General features: G+C 38.8%; 1 protein-coding gene across 2 annotated transcripts in view; it reads left to right on the top strand.

The window, feature by feature from the left end:
* The window catches only part of iqsec1b (IQ motif and Sec7 domain ArfGEF 1b), a 173,308-nt gene that overhangs the window by 57,490 nt on the left and 98,009 nt on the right, over positions 1-17,809 (top strand). For both annotated transcript variants that reach the window (XM_026306134.2, XM_026306137.2), the window contains exon 2: positions 5,206-5,313. In XM_026306134.2, coding sequence (XP_026161919.1) covers positions 5,206-5,313 — 108 coding nt within the window. The remainder of the gene's footprint in view (positions 1-5,205; positions 5,314-17,809) is intronic.

Genomic DNA, 17,809 nt, shown 5'->3' on the forward strand with positions numbered 1-17,809 from the left:
TATAATTAATGTTATATTTTAGTAGAACCTTAATGCACAGGTGCCAACACCCTGGATTTACATAGTAGTGATGATATAAACTCTTAACAGTACGCTAACTCCATGTTACCTTGCAGGCTTCAGTGATCTAGATGGAGTTTTCAGGAAACCTTATGAGTTTTGAAAACTCAGAATTCAAAGGCTACAACACCTGGCACCAATCAAGATTAAATAGGGTTGTTCATGCAGAAATGTTCAGTGCTTTAGCAATCTTTGAAAGACTTCAGTGTTCATGAGATGATGAGTCATTATTCTTAAGTTTGAGGCAAATCTGGAGATAGTTAGAGGAGTTGGGAGCTAAGTCGGAAGTCTTTTTAGCTTTTTGAATACCTTTTAAATCAGGTAACTATACTACTACTTCTTCAATAAGAACACTACATTTAAGCTCAGGTTTTGAGAACACATGCTAACTGTAGACACACTGCTGCAGACACATTGTGTCTGGACGTTTGTTTTCTAATATAGGTACCATTATTCAGCTCAGTTAGTCCTTGAAACCACTTCACCAGCCTTCTGACACTTTAGAAGTTGGGAGCCAGTGTATTTAGAGAGTGGCATTATGTAAGCAGAGAACCTGCACTTCAGTGATAACAGGAAGCTTATATGGCAGGCAGAGAACTCTCCATCCTGGACTTAACCTTCATGGATGAAAGATTATTACTGGCAGCTCTGGGTCACAAATGAGCTCACCCCTTTTGTCCTCAGGGCATGTTTATTCTTATGGTTTGCTCCTGTTAGGTTTAAGTTTTATGCAGGGTTCTCTCATCGCAAACTGCATCAAATTGCATTGAGGGGTTTACAATTTACATTGGTTTCAAGATTTAAATCTGTCAATCTAGATCACATATTAAATCAAACAAATGTGTTGATGTTTGACCATGCTGACCAATTGCTACTGTCAAAATTGACAGAATGTATTATAAAATAAAAAATTTGAAAAGGAATTTCAAATTTCCCACAGCTGGAGATTATTATGCTACCCATACAGTATCTCTTGATGGCCCCTGATTACTGCAATGGTGTAGAAGTGGCTGTAATTTGAACACTTACTGTAATTTGATTGAACATTTAATTAAGGTTTAGCTGTTGTTGTTAACACAAAATGAAGTCAGATCCATTCTTAAAGAACCCCCTTCCTTCAAACTATAGAAAAATGCATGATATATGTCATAAGTAGTTGTATTGAAGAAACAAATTCATTTGTAACTTGTTTTGAGTAAATCAGAAATATAGAAAGGAAACTGTTGTTAGTATTTTATTTGGTGGAAAACAGTTTGGTCTCTCTTTAACCCACAGAAATGGAGAGCAAAATGATTGTTCGTGGAGACCCTGAAATGCACTAATCTTTTCATATACTGCTACAGCAAGATCCCTATTCATTTTACTGAACAGCTGTTTACTGTTTTGAGAAAGCTTCCACTGAAATGTTTATACAATACAGAATGAAGTTAGGCAACAGGAGATTGTGATGTCACCATTTGCCTTACTTTAACTTTTATTTAAAGTTTATCATAAAAGTCTGGTGATATGTCAGTTTTTCCCAGTAAACATATCACATGAAACGAAATAAACATTGAATACATCCTGTTAACAAGAACTGTGTGTATTGTGTGTATCTAGGTCTGATATACTGTATTCCTCCATTCCTGTGTTTGAATAAAACACATGGTGAACTCAATATTTTTGATTGAATCCCACTCACACTGTCCTGCTGCTACAAACCTTAATTTGAGAAACTAATGTCTATTAATCAACAACAGAAATTAGTCTCAAAAAAGCTGGTTGAACCACAGGCAATGTGGGGAAGTTAAAAAAAAAAAAAAAAAAAAAAAAAAAAAAAATATATATATATATATATATATATATATATATATATATATATGTATATATGGAGCACATTGTTGATTTGAGCTTTTTCATTGGATTTGTTGACAATAAGAGAAATATAGATTCAGAGATTATTGTTTGAGCATCAATATGGTAAGTTATGTCAATAAATGTACAAATAATTATTTAATATTTAATACACAACATATTTTTGGAGCTGATGAAAATGTAATATTTTGGGACACAGGTTAACACATATAATGCAAATGATTAAAACATAAAGCAATGTCATAAAAATGAGACACTGATATTTAATATATTTGTCTGCAGAACCACTGTTTAAATTACAGTTTAATATGGTTGAAGTGCCTGTTTGATGAAGACAGAGTGACAGCTGCATATCAGACCCTTTAGGGTTTTATCTAATGAAACAATATTACAGATTCACTTGATCTGTTCTACACACTATGTTTGTGTGTCCTATCACTCTGTCTAAATCAGTGAAGCAAAAATGCTATTCATTCAGTTATTTTCAATAATATACCTGATAGAGGTTCCTTGATGTATGGTTTGAGAGTAAACCGTGTGTCCTATGTAAAAACATGTAACGTCTATAGGCTGTAAGCTTGAGGTCACATTGAGGGTTTATTGGTTGAAATGCTGCACTTGACCTCTGCCGACCATATGCTTATTGTGCTTCTACATACACAAAGGCCTGTAGCTACAAAATACACAGTAGTTATGAACAACATAGAGCACATACAATCACATAAGCAGCACTATCTGACTACAATTTAGAAGTCTAGAAGTCATGTAAGTGTAGACATTAGCCTACATGAAAAGCCATTCTTTATTGTGTGCCATTAGCTGCCAAAGTCCAAGCAGAGACCCGTTGGCATGAAGTGTTCCTGGTTTGGTTGAGTGAATGCTCACCAGCTACTATACAAGAGCAAACAGCCCTTCACTTACTCCAGTCTGTTTGTAGGAGTGAACTGGGATTGATTACAGCAATACACAGAGAGCAATATACCAAGCACACAACATGTGTTTATTTATTTATGCCAGTAAAATTTGTGAAGGGGGAATCTTTAATTGCCTTGTAGATCTCACAGGTAACTCTGAAAATCCTTGTACACAGGCATTATTCCTGTATCAAGTTATTAGCCATGTAGAGCGTAAATGTCTTTGAAAATTGAATGATAAACAACTAAACCAAACTCTGAATGTTCTACGATCATTGCTCGTTCCATTTTTTAAAATTACAATGGCAAAATTATTGCATACAGTTTACAGAAGCAAGTGCTCGAGCACAATGAATGTAAATAAACGGTGAAGATATCTTAATGTAAACGTATTCAATACATTGCTAGGAAATGTAATCAGAGACAAATTATAGCAAAGCATAAATGACAGTGCAGTTTAGTTGTATAAGAATGTAGTTTTTAGGAGACAGGGTTGCTCAGCAATGACATACAGTCTTTTCTCATTCATAAATTGGGCTAATCAGTAATTTGGGCTTTAATGCTTGTTTTTATACAGCCTCTACCAACCCCCCGTGAAGTTAATGCTTCTCTTGTCTGTCCAGTTTAAAGGTTTATGAGTTCATCAAGACCTAACTGCTTCTTAACACCCAGGTAACAGGCAGTAAAGTACCAGAGAGATGTGAGCATCTTGGCGTCAGTTTTGTACTGTTCCTTTAAGAGCTCTTTTGATAATAGCAGGAATTGTTGTGTCTTTATGTGTGATTGTTTTGATGCAAACATGGGACCTTGAACATAGTGACTGTGCAAGGACCCTTATTAACCCAAGAAAGAACACAGAAAATTTCACTTTGAAAATAGGAATAGGAAATAGGAAAAACTTTGCAAGGGAATTCTCTCTGATAATATGGTTGCTGAATTTAAAAGTTGCAGTGTATTATGAATGTACAGAAGGACTGGCCTGAATACTGTCATTAGACCATGGCGGTCAATGGGCAGAGAGCAGGCCAAAGGAGTCCAGAGGCAACATATTATCTAGTGTTCCAGTCGGCCTCAGTCCTCACTCGGGGATAGTATAATTACAAGTGGTTGCTTCTTCCATTACTCTGCCAGCTGCAGCAATTAGGCACCAAGAGGAGATGTATAGGTAGTTTATTTCTGGCGAGTCAACAGTCCCTCTGTCATTCCCCTCTATCCCCTCTGCTCTAGGCGAGTGGTTACAGTGTGCCCTGACCTTGCTTCCTGCATTGCTACAACAGCATTAGTTATTTATTAAAGTTTAAGAAAATCAAACATTACATTTTTGTTACCCGTTTGGTCTTGTAATCTTGAAAATAATTATGGTATGGTATGGTATGGTATTTTTACTATAAAACCACTGAAGGAGCCTGGAGTGGATGCTTAGGTGTGAGAGGCGACCTGAGATTTGTAATGAGTCTCCTACTAACCATTAACTGGCTAAAGAGGTGGCTGCCAACCTTTTTTGATTACATTGCCTTATATGAAGCAACACATCCTTGCAACCCTCATCACTGGTTGAGAGTAGATGGTTGTGAGTAGAAAAATCAAGGATTGATTTATTTTTTTAAATTTTTTTTTCATTAGTATAGTACAGTATTACAATTCATAATACATACTGTGATTTTGATACTGTGACACTGTAGACACACTTATGACCATTTTTGTAATGGTCACTTTTGAAGGTGAAGGTGTACATGGTATTGATGGAACTTTCTTTAAGCAAAAATCAGGTTGTCCAGTTATTTCACTTCACAGGCTTCATGATTGCTTTAATCAAAACTTGTAGGCTACCAAACTGTAATGCAATGTGACAAAATGTATTGTTGCCAGTTTCCTTAACTTCAGAGGTTTGAACTGGGAAGGTCACTGACGCTATCTGCTTCCCTTTGTCTTTTCTTCCTTCCTGTTTAGATCTGTTCTCCACTGGCTCTGTCTCACATTACACTCAGCCTGGTACATTCTGATCATGTCTCATCTCTCCTCCTCTCTGCTCCCTACCTGCCGCTTAGCTCTGTGTGCTGATTCAGCCCATTGTGATAATGCATATATGAGAATTCCCAGCCCTGATTCAAAGGCATTAAAATGCTGCCAGCAGTGGACAGAAGTAATCTCTCGTTATGCCAAATGCAACGCTCAGCTCAGTGGTTATTAGCATGCTGACAGATCCCTGTGCTACAGTAGAGTACACCACAATCCAATCCTATGCAAAAGAAACATGCCATCTTCCAGGCATCACAAGCTGTCTGATTTGAATGAAAATGCACTAATATTTTCTTGGTCTTCAAGAAATGTTCATAATGAAGCATTTCAATGTGCCTTTTTTCTTTCTGTGTTGCAGGCGACACACCTCATTGCCTGTAGACGTTTCAGAGATCCCTCTAAACCTAACTGCCCCTCCATGTAGAAGAAGTTACCCCTGTCGCAAATGGAAGTCTGCATCTTTTGGGTAAATCATGTCAATGTCACATTTCTTCATCAGAAATCCACTTTCCAGTTTGTATGTTTGTGTCCTGTTCTATTTTACAGTATCACTCTGGTTATTAGCCTGATAAAACATCACATCTCTGATCTTGCCTGAGTTGCTGTTGAGTGTTTGTTTGTCAGTGTTTTCCTTTTGCTCATGAAGACTTCCACCACCTACTGTGCACAAGCTGGTAGGTGGCCTCCTTATCCTCCGAATTCACTCAGATAGAAAATGAGCAAAACCCATTATAACCACAGACGTAAACTGGAAGTGTGGTAGGGGAACTAACTACTTACTGGAATAGAGCAGGCAGAACAGACCCCTGTGATGTCCCATCGCTGCCTTCCAATCCCTTTGTTATTCAGGATTGCTTCAAGAGCATTGAAATACTTGAAGGATATTTTTAAAAATGTGTGGCAGGTTTTGCTGCACTGCTATAGCTTTGTAGTTTATTGTGAGCAGTGTGTTTGAACAAGGCATCTTGCGGCACGGTAACAGCGTGCCTGGCTGTCCATTGCAGTCCTTCTCTTTCTGGATGCTTTTCCTTGGAGTTCATTATAGCTGCTCAGCAAGGCCCTGAAAGCTCCTCAGCAAATGAGGAGAGATGGGGAGAGATGAAAACCCTGAAAGCGTTGAGCAGTGGGACACAGGCTTCAAAAGCTTCATGGCAATTTCAAAGGGTTTTTATTCTTGACGCCGTTCCTGCTATATCTATCAAGTATCCTGTGCTGAGCTTAAGAGCAATTCTAAAGGCAGGTTTGGGTTTTTCCTGTGGAAAAAGGACGTAGTGAGAGTCCTAATGACTTGTGTCTTTATTCGTTGTGTTTGTAGCTTCTGTTGTGCACAAAGAATGTGTGTGATTACAGCAAGGTCTTATGATGCCCCCCTCAGTTAGAAAGCATTTACCAAAGAACACAAAGAACAAGTGCACATCAATTACAGATGCTCAAGAAGTTATGTTGTGAATCATGTTTGGAACTCAAGCTGGAACTCACAAGGAGGTAGGTGTGTAGATTGGATAATGAATGCGATTATGTTGAACTCCTGAGATGACTGGAGGAAGTGACACATTGCTACTGGTAAAATAACACTGTGAAGCAAAGCACTGCTGTACAGTGAAGCAGCGTTAGAAATAGATTATTGGCCTTTTATATCTGGAAGATAGAATAATATAGATGTCAGCAGCAGGAAAAAGTAACAGCAAGAGATAAGATTACACTCATTGCAATGCTGCTCTTTACTAAACAATATTACACTGCTCATTTCATTTTTATTAAACAATATATATAATTCTGTGTCGTCACACAGAGCTTGCTTGCATCTCCTCATCTGAACTCACATTAAAGCTGCATTAATTGATTTTTGGCCTCTGCAGGGCAGCCCTATAAGCTGTAAACAAAATATACCATCATACAACATTGTTATGTTATGGGTCAGCAAGAAGCCTACTTCCACATTCAGCAGATGAAGAGCAACATCAGTATTCATTTGGAGTCATTTTTCTGGGCAACTAACCTGTTTTCTGCTTTGTTTTTGTTCTCTTTTTTTGGTGCGAGGTTTTGTAAGTGAGTGCAAAGTGGCTGGAAGGCTTTGCTCTTTTCTGCCCGTCTGTGGACATATTGTCTTGACTCACTGACAAACAGGTGTGCTTTTCCTCAGTAACATAGGCTAAAGTGGTCCCTTAGATAAACCAGGCTCTGTCTCAGGATATTGGCAGGATTAAAAAATAATTTTGTGTTTTATGAAAAAAATTCTTTATAAGTCCACATATGGTAAGATAATATGTCCATCTTCTTTATGACCTTTTTTTTTTCTTTTGATGTTCTTTTTAAATGAAAGCTCAGGGTAAATGCAGGCTTTTAACATGTATTGTTAATGTGATTGTATTTGGTTTTTTTATATATCAATATATATGTGATATGTGAAGCCCAGATTTCTTCTGGATTGTGCTCACTGGATGGTGTGAATCACAAAGCGGGTAGTGAGATGTGTAAAAGGCTTTTTTCTAAACCTCAATATCAAGTTCATTTCATTCTTTTCTACTAATGGCACTCTTTTTTTAACTAGCCCCCTCTCTAGGGTTTCATCTATGTACACTGCGTCTACATTGGTGCACCCTGCCAATCCTGAAGGGCTGTCGTGTTTTTTTGGGGGGGGTTTTTTGTACTTCAAATATATAGCCTTCGAATACTGATCCAACAAAGAGCACACCTGCTCTGGGTAATGTTTCATTCTGTTCCTTCTTGATGACTTCTCTCACCATCTGCAGTGCTGATGACATCAGTACATATGCTATCATCCCATTTTGATTCATTAAAATCTGTAGAGAAAATCCTCCAAATTTTCGATGTGATGTGTAGTGTTACTAAGAAAAGGGGCTAGGATTGCATCTAAATATCTGTACAGTAGATGTTGTACTGTTTGTAACTATATTCTTGATGTATTTTAAGTAGGTAGTATAGAGCACTAGATTTTCTGATATATCAATGGTCTATGCAAATCATTGTTTACTGCATCATCACTTGCAAATTCTGTTACTTCTTGTATTTGATCAGCGTTTATACCTGTTTAGAGGTAACTACCACATCTAGTTCTGCTAGAAGCGTCTCTTCCAGCAGAACTTGTGTGAAACACAACAGAGTGAGCGAGTGAAGGAGCGAAGCTTGGTTTGGTGATGTTTGACACAAAGGGCCGTGGGACACAAGGGGAGCCTGACCACTGCTCAGTGAAGCAAAGACAGAGCCAGCACTAACAGTGCTGTTGGACTTTTCCTTTTCTCCACTGGAAAGACAGGGAGTCTGGTGGAGTTTTGATAGTCACTACAAGCATGTTTACATCCCTTTGAGAGAGTCACTGTATGGATATCTGGGTCTTAGCTGAGCTAGTGGCACTACTTCAAGAGGCTCCACAGTAGTCCACCAATTCATCAGTGCCAGTAGTCCACCAATTCATCAGTGCAGTCCTATAAAACTGTCAAACTTGTCAAATTTACAGTTCAAATGTGATATAGCACAACCAGAGATACTGTCTTATTCAAGATGGTGATATATTTACATCTTTACAAAGTTGCAACAGGGCTCATCCTTGTTACCAGTGTTGGAGATGGCTTACAATGGTTAGGAAATTTACTAAGTCCTTTACAGTTCTGAAGTATTTGGAAAAAAAGAAAGGAAGAAAATAGACTATTTACATAAGGTACAGAAACAGTTAGACCTGATCCAAATAGACCCAGGGACATATCTAGACCCTATCCAAGACAGCAGATCCTACTAGAGAGCCAATCTGTTTTCAGTTATTCTTATGTCATTTCCAATTAGGACACTGGTGGTAAAACACGTGTCACATCTATTTAAAGTGCACTTGTTCTTTGGCCCTCTACAAAATGTGTTGAATAAACGAATGTAGAAAGGGGGATTAGGTGCCTATCGTTTTCCAGTCAATACAGTTATTGATGCTTTTATACATACTGACATATTGGTTTGCTTTGACCCTCTGTTTCCTTTGCATTTGCACATGTAAGCAGATCTCAGATATAGTTTTATAAACTTAAATATGGAGAGTGTAGGGTGACTCTTTCGATTAGTATTCTGGAAATTTAGTTTTATATGACTTTGCATCTGTTTCAGACTATGTTCAATGGAGAATAAGACTTACAGATGAAAGTGAAAGTCAAGGTGAAATAGAAAAACAAGAGTTCTCTCACTTTCTGACTTTATCAGGATGAAGAAATAATCAGCAGTTTTTTCCCCTTACCTTTTAGGGCTTTTTCATGTGTCTATTTCCAGAAAGAAACCCTCTGTCAGTCGGAAGTTGCTTAATTCGGTCCATGGACTGGCTGATGCAACAAAATATTAACTTGTCCCTGCCTCACATTGATATTATTTTGTGCTTTGATGCATAGTGAGTGGTTCGTTTACTCGGCTCACGATACCCTTGACAATTGGCTGTTCTGCTTTGCCTCTGAGGTGGGAGGGGAGTGACTGTATGTGTGATCTGCATGCAGGCTGTGTCAGGGCCTCACACCACTCAGTCAACTATGCTTTCAATCCATCTAAGCACACTTTGATGTCAGCTGGCTCACTTATGTATCCGTCCCCTCCCAAAGTGTAGTCCTACATTATTAAAAACTTGTCAGTGGCTTATGTCTCAATTCTGTACTTTCTCTATCTCTGCAGCACCAACTGTTGTTGCATATAAAAACACTTGTCAATAGTAGCCTGCTCTGAGATAGTATGGAAGTCATTCATTATAACATTGTGCTATTTGGGATTTATTCGTTTCTGCAGCCACAGCACCTGATTGTTTCCTTTCTGTCTTGCAAACAGCTATTGTTTTGTTTGTAATTAAGATTATGTTCAATTTTCTGCATGGTGCTGGAAATGAAAAACAAAACTAAAAAGTTGGGGATTGTTTCTTGTATCTGTGTGATTGTTTGGGATTGTGACGCAGCAGTTTCGGCACATTCAGTTGGATGGGCTTTATAAATAACCACATCGCCTGTCATTGGAGCTGGGGGAGTATTTATAGATTTCCATGAATACTCTGCCCCAGTTACATTCATTTGAACACAAGCAGGCATTTGCAAAAATACATTCTCTTTCACCCAAGTGGGTGGCCTTTACTCGGGACATGTATAGCACTGGTAAGTACTAATTACCTCATGTGGGTTTTGCTTCCCATTCTTGTTTTCTTGTCACTCCCTACAATACTCATGAGATTTGAGTTATAACACTGTTAACAATGTTTTCTAATCAGAACAATGTGAAACAACATTAAAGAGACAGTCCACAGATTTTACACGTCAGAGCTAGTTTATGACTCGGCCTGTGAGAACAGTTTAGTAATGTTGCTGGGGTTGGAGGTGCTTTCCAAAGCCAGTCAAGTGACATCAAGGCAGATTTAGTTGTGGTATACATGTTTATATACAAAGGCAAAATCATTTCACATAATTCAGACAATTTTCATTAAAACATCAAATAAAATTATAAGAATACAGGAATTAAAAGAAGTGAAACAGAAACAAAATAAAAAAATGTGAAAGATAAAAGTAAACTAAAAGTAAAGACAAATAAGAATACTGAATAAAGGTCTAAATTATGATTATAAATTAAAGTGTCATATTAGTTAAAAGCAGTGGAAAACAGAAACGGTTAGCTTAGATTTAAAAAATGAGTACACTTGGGTCAAATCTAATGCCCCTTTTTCATTACACAGTTTCACTCACAAATCACTCACAAATCACTCCCAGGCCAATCAGTGGCCCACAGTCTGCTGATACTTCAGTATCGGCTCGACTCGCTTGGAACCTCAGCCAAGCAGGTACTAAAAACGTACCTGCTACCAGGTACTATCTCCTAATGAAAAACCCTAACAAGTCGAGTGGTGCTAGTAGAAAAGCCCCATAAGTTTCAATGGGAGCTGGTTCCAGCAGTGAGCAGCATAACAACAAAAGCTATTTCACTTTGTTTAGGGATCTGAGAGGTGGGGTAGTATGCTCCCACTTGTTGGTGTTTGTCAGTGTTCTAGCTGCATCATTTTGAATGACATGCAGAAGTCTAATTGTCTTACTGGAGAGGCCAGTTCGGAGTGCACAGTAGTCCACCCTAAAGGAACTAAATCATGAATAAGCTTTTCTGATCTCACTCGACGTAAAGTTTCTCATTATCGCCATGTTTTTAAGATGCCAGAATGGTGATTTTGTTCCTGCTTTGATATCGCTGCTAAAATTTAAATCCTCATAAATGATTAGACAGCCAGGTATCTCTGCTTGTTCCTAGAACCTATAATTTTTTTTTTTTAAACCTGTCCCATCCAGCTGCTTGGCATTCAGTCAGAGAATCTGGATGCCTTTTTGAGCCAACAGACTTAATTTTCCAAGAGGTGAATAGATCTCATTTATTTTGATGATGCCAAGTACAAGACAAGTCATGGGGTGGGATGACAGAAGGGATAAGGACCGAGAAAGAGAGTAGATAGAGATGAGAGAAAGACAAATAATAGAAAACAACTGCATTAATGCATATACAATATAAACAATAACAATGCTAATACTATCTCAGCAATAAAATGTGAAACAAAGTCACTGATAACAGCAATGCATTACTATTGTCAGTGATAACAGTGCAATACAATATTGTTAATAATAATAGTAATAATAACTATAATAACTATAATGTTAATAATGGAAGTTACAGTGTCAGCAACAATACACAGAGATAACTATCATAGGATATGTGTATGTGTATGTGTATGTGAATGGGTATATGTGTGAGTGCGTGTGTGTGTGTGTGTGTGTGTGTGTGTGTGTGTGTGTGTGTGTGTGTGTGTGTGTGCGCGCGAGTTTTTTACTGAATATTATACACAGCAAGAGCAGGAGGTCACCACGATGCCTCCCCGGTTGGCCCCGGGTGCATACAAGTGCAGACCATGACAGCCGGGGCCCCCCACGGAGGATGAAAGCCTAAGGCTGCTCAGCTCCAGAGCGACCTCGTGCACATGCCCAGGCTGAGGGGCAGGATGCCACAGAGGGAACCCCCACATCTGGGGACTAAGACCGCCAGACCAGCCCAGCCAGAAACCCACCACCTGCTTTACAATAGTTTTTCACCGTGATCTCCAGGTTTTCCTCCGCCTGTTCTGGGATGCCCAATATGACCAAATTGTTCCTCATGCTTCAGGCCTGCAGCTCCATGATCAAGTCTTTCATCTTGTTATTGTCTTCTGATATCCTGCGTTTGGTCTGAGACTTCACTGAGCTTTGGAGGTGGTGGTTCTCAGGCGTCAGGTCGACCACCTGGTTCTGGCTGAACCTCCAGAGAGGCCTGGAATTCTTTGTGGAGTGCTTCCACTAAGGAAAACATGGGGTCTAGGCTGGATAAATTTGTATCAATGGACTATAATATGTTGTTGATATCTCCGCCTGGCGATTAAACAGCTTCGGAGAGGTTTCTTTTCTGAGAGGGGGCGGGTGTTTTTCTTGTTTTCTTTATTACTTGTTGAAAGCACTCCTTAATGTAGTCTTTGAGCTCCTCCAGAGTGGTAATGGTGATATAATAAGGCATATAATGAGCCTACACACTGTTTTCTTTCTTTTTTTTTTATTTGGTGGAATATATATATACTTGAATAAAATGTTTAGCTTTGGGCCCCCATGTTTGTGCAGAATCGAACATGGGGGCCCCATGTTCGATTCTGCACAAAAAGTCTTACGACACTAAGGCACTATCACCTGCAACAAGTCCCCATATTTTTAAGTTCTGTACTGGAGATGTGGATTTTGAAAGATGTGGTCGTTAACCAGTCAAGCAGGACCTGATTACCAGTGCTGGCCAGTAATGTATTATTTAATAAGGTGTTACAGTAATAGGATAACATTTTTCATTAACATGTAGTGTAAGGGATTTTGAAATTCAAAGGCTCTAATAGATTGCAGTTATTAATACCAATAAGCCCCTGGTACTTCTGCTTTTTCTGGGTTCTCCTGTTTTCTGCTTTTACCTAGAATTTGATTGAGGTCTGAAATGAGTTCCTGTTTTTGCCATCAATGGAGAGTGAGAAGAGATTTAGCCTCCAAGGGAAGAGGGAAAAAAGCACCTGTAAAATTTAAATATGAATATATATATAAGCATTTAACAAACCACAAAACAGTCTTATGAGCCTTAAGGGCACATTCAGTGCAGCCTTGGATGTTGCTGTAAGACTTGCACAGGCTCACAAACCCTCGAGGCACATGAAACTATATTACACAGCTCATACAACTGTATGAACTTTTTAACAAGTCACTGATCTGCGTAACCAGGCTTCAGTGTTGTTTTAGCAACACTAGAGTTATCAATCATGCCATATAAAATACCATGTTTTATAAAATAGGATGCAAACGCAATGATATGCTGGTGGGCTGACAAAATAAGACTTACAGTGCACAGTTCATGTTTCCATCAAGCAGGACTTGTGACTGGCAGAAGATGCTACTGCTCATGATGGAGCTGATGAAGCAAGGGTGTATACTGAAGGAAGCACTGAGCTGGCAGCCTCCCAGTCCCATCATGACCTCCATTATATGGCCAGGAACACAGTCCTCCTGTCTAAAATCAGCTTAATATAGATGGAGCAGTAAAGTCCTCTCTCTTCATCTGCACAATAGATATTTAAGCTAGCACTGTCTTCACTTTTACAGTTGAGTAATTAGTGATGATTTTTTTTTTTTTTTTGAGGAATGTCTGAAGAGTAAATCATTACATTGTTCAGGTAATTTTCAGTACACTACTAAAAATCACACTGCTTAGTTGCATTATGGGAATTGTGGACGCCAGGGTTGGCTGGTTGGATGGACCCAATTTAGAGAAATAGAAGTCCAAATGCCTTGATGTCCTCTGCTTCAGTTTGAGCATTCTTTTTAATATCTGTCTTGTCCTCACAACCTTTTGCTAATGCAGTACTGGCTTGCTTGAGTGCTCCTTTAGTTTGGTAATTGTGTATGGCACAGTTACTCTCAAAGAATACTGCAGCTTAGTAAGAATTGAATGCCCCACCTGCACAGCTTTTGCCACTTTGTTCTCTAAACGTGCCTCTTCAAAAAGCATGAAAATGAGATTTTGAGTAACCACAAACAAATCTCATGTTTTTCACTCTAAACAGTTTTCTGTGTTAACTAATGAAAGGATTTTACCCTCTCAGCCAGAAGAGATAAAGATATGGGTCCTAGCATTCAGGGTTTTATTTTCCTTTACAGTGAAGTTAGCCTGCAGCGTGTTCAGCTGAGCCCTGATCAAGACCATCCACTGGACTGTAGCAGTGTGATCCCACTGCCACAAGCCAAAAAAAGGCTGTCTATATATTGTGCTGCGGTTGATTTTTGAAATTACTACAATTCTTGTTTTTATTCCATCACAATAAAACATAAATGTTGTAGTTGAATAATAGATAATTGTTGTGTTGCAGCTGCCTTGTAATTATCTCTCCACATCCTCACCAGAGTAGAAAACAGGCTGCTTTGTCTGTGCTCTTAAACTAAAAGAAACAAGCATCCTAATGTGTTTGTTTGTATTATCTCAATTATTGACTCCTTGCCTGTTAATTTCCTCCCCGTCTCCAAAACTGTAGTCTTCTGCCTGTATTTGAACTAGTTGAAGTACGGCGTACAGGAGCTGAGCAGACTAGCACTTCTTCCCCTGGGCAAAATCCACCAATGAAGGGAGGCAGGCAGCAGGGAGCGAGTGCTAATTCATCACTGTTAAAGGCTGGATAATAGGGCTGCGCCAGTGGCTGGGCTATCACAGGCCTACCGCCTCCAAAAGCCAGTTAATTAACTTTCCATCAGCTGTGAGAGGATGCATCACTATGTGTGAGCTCAGCCAGCATTCCTGGATGCAGCCTGCAGAGCGTGGGTATGTGAGGTCCAGTCCCCAGCCCTGCAGGGAAGCTAAGCTCTACAACTGGAACCTCACGGGGTGTTTCTGGAGGACATACTGCCACTTTGTCAGTTTAGAGCTGGATCCACACAAATAAATGCTTATTTACATAATTATTCCTTTAACTACCTCTGTGCCTGCTTTTGGGGGGGGGCTAAAATATTTAGTTTAGTAGAGAATAAAAGGGCTAGTTTGTCTTTGACAACCAAAGTCCATGGGACTGCATCAGATTTTCAGCACTCAACTCCACTATTCAGGCTGACAGATTGGCTTTATAGTGTTTATACAGCAGAATGTAATACTTAAATTGTTATAGTCATTGTTTTCTTTTGTCATGTCAGTATTATCGTATCATCCCTTTTTATTAGAAAAGATGATGACTTAAACAGCGGCCATGGCCCTGTAATTTTTAAGAGAGAACCTGGAAGGAAAGGGTACACATAAAATGACAGAAAAGGAAGTTTTATAGGTATATATGTAGCTTTCATTTTTGTGTTCAGTAATTGTTATATAACTTTGTTAAAATTGTGAATGTTTGAAAACCAGTGTTTGCCTGTATAATGGGTGCTGATTTGGCTACAGATACCCCAGGAAAATACTTCATGTTTTCCCATAGGATTGATGAAATAAATAAGAGAGACTGCATCTGCGGCTCACCTTTAGGTGACATTTGCATGAGACCTTTGCTAACTATCAATTTTATGAGTTGAAACCATTTAAATTACATTGTTGTGGGCAGGTTTTGCAATCTTTTGAAGGAGGATTTGGACTAGAAACTTGAAAGGCTAGTCTGAGTCTTCATTACTGTTACTGGCTTACTGTTCAGGTAATATGTACAGATGCTTTAGTAATAACATTTTCTGCATTGATTTTCTCCCTGCAGAACATTGTGAACCGATGGACAGAGGCTACATGCGCTTTGTCGTTTAATGAGGTTTTTTTTTTTTTTAGGTCTGTCAGTAAATGTTTTTGAGAGATTAAGTTGCAATATTTGTATGTAGTCTCAGCATGGGATATTGTCTTTACAATCAGTGGTTTGGGCTCAGCCCTGTCATTTTGTCATTTTTCACATTAGTCCAATCTGCTGTACAGTATCATATCACTACATATCCCAGCTGAAAGACTTACATGCTCCAATGAATAGCTCATTTAATGATAGCCATCACTCTAACTTCACAAGCACCCTCAGAAGAGAAGAAAGTGAGTGGAGAGATTAGGTTTAAGTGTGTTTTTTTCTTCAAAATGACCCTTGTGTCTGTACAGATGTGGGCTGAATGGAATCAGTCCTTTTCACTTCATCAACGTGATCTTCTTTTTTTTTTGTTAAACCTGCCAATTGGTAGCTCCCAACTCCTACAGCCTCCTCCTCCCTCCCTCGTTCCCTGTGATGTGCTGAAGCCAATCAATCATGTGTTTGGCTCTGCCATATAGTTTGCGTGTGCTCATCTTGGCAGTTCTCAGCATTGAAATAGACTGTCCAGACTGCAGCTTGGTAGCACTGAGAAATTTGAGGATGCTTGCAGAGAGCAGCAGCTCTGACATTGATCCCACTCCATTCTCTTCATTAGCCCCAACCAGATGACATAGAAGCTGCTCCACATCAAAAGAGCCATATGAAATCAAATGCTGCAATGTGTACCTTACCAGCTGCTGTTTAGTGACACAATATGTTTGCCACCCACGTGGAATTAGTTGCTTCCCAGTCACTTTTCTTTGCATTCATATGAGTAAACTGACTAAAAAGGATTACCTTTTCCCATTTAGTACAGCAGGTTCCAGTGCTTTACTAAGCTACTACCTCAAAAGCCAAATGTGAAAATTCTGAATAACTGAAGGGATGATTTAGCAGAGGTGTTTTGGTGAACCTTTTTTTTGTATCATTTTACACGAGTGCAACAAAAAAAACTATTTTCTCTTTGTCATCATCAACATTAATTTTTTTATTATTCCTTTTGTGACTGTCTTTTTCATCAGTTCATCAAGTTAGACTTATACTGGCATGGTGTAAAGACAACTTGGTAATTCATCCTTGTAGTTTATACCTTAATTATCAAATTAATGATTTTTTTTTCCCTTACACTTTTGTCAAAAAGAAGTTAGCATCCAAACTGGCACATGCTCATGTTATTAAGTATCTCTTTTTTATGTATTTATGTATGTATGACATTTTCTTGGCAACTGTTAGAGAACTATCCACAGCATCAATCCAAGGACCAAGATTTTCATTTCCCTGGCTGCCTTGAAGCATTTTGTAATTTGAGATTAGGGGCCATCTGGGAGAGTAAAAGGTGAAATGTAATCCCAGTGTATTCACATACTCTGTTTCAGCACTGCTTTTGGAACAGAACAACATATTGGATTTTCCTGCAGGCATGGTATGCTATTTACTCTTATGCTGGGGGACGGCCAGTTATTGTCCATGAGACTCAGATGGAGGATGGTGCTGTTACTGAACCACTGACAACAGAGTCCCCTCATCCTACCCTAAATTAGCATGTAAAATTTAGAGCCTCCAGCGATCTGATGGTGAGCTTAGTATAAAGATTCCTTTTTTCACTATGGGCAAACCTACATAGAACACGAGCAATATTGTTGTGGTGATTAGAAGCTCTGTTTTCCTCTGTATCAAATATTATTTGGATCAGGTTGTCCCATGAGATCAACTGGCTGAAGATCAAACTACGCTGGGTTGCAGGATTTGAATCTAATGAATGTAAATGAGGACATGCTATATTTAGAATACAACTTGTCATTTACAAAACTATTCTAAAAAGATGAGCAATGGAAGTTATTAATACCATGGTGGCACCTGCTTGTAACTGACAACAGGTGCTGACATTGGCAGTTTCAAATACTTCATTAAGGTATGACATGTCGCATTTCATCAAGAAACAATTACCATGTTAATTTGGACTCATTAGTTTAATTGTTGTAAACAAACAACACTATTGCCAAGAACACTGTGTCACTGGACTAGATTTTTATTTGCTGGATTGCTTATTTACCTTGTAGCCAAAGGAAAAAAAACATTTTGTCTCATAGGTTCAGCTTCAAATTGGTTATTGTTC

The sequence above is a fragment of the Mastacembelus armatus genome, chromosome 5 (genome assembly GCF_900324485.2).
Source record: "Mastacembelus armatus chromosome 5, fMasArm1.2, whole genome shotgun sequence".
Classification (NCBI taxonomy): domain Eukaryota; kingdom Metazoa; phylum Chordata; class Actinopteri; order Synbranchiformes; family Mastacembelidae; genus Mastacembelus; species Mastacembelus armatus.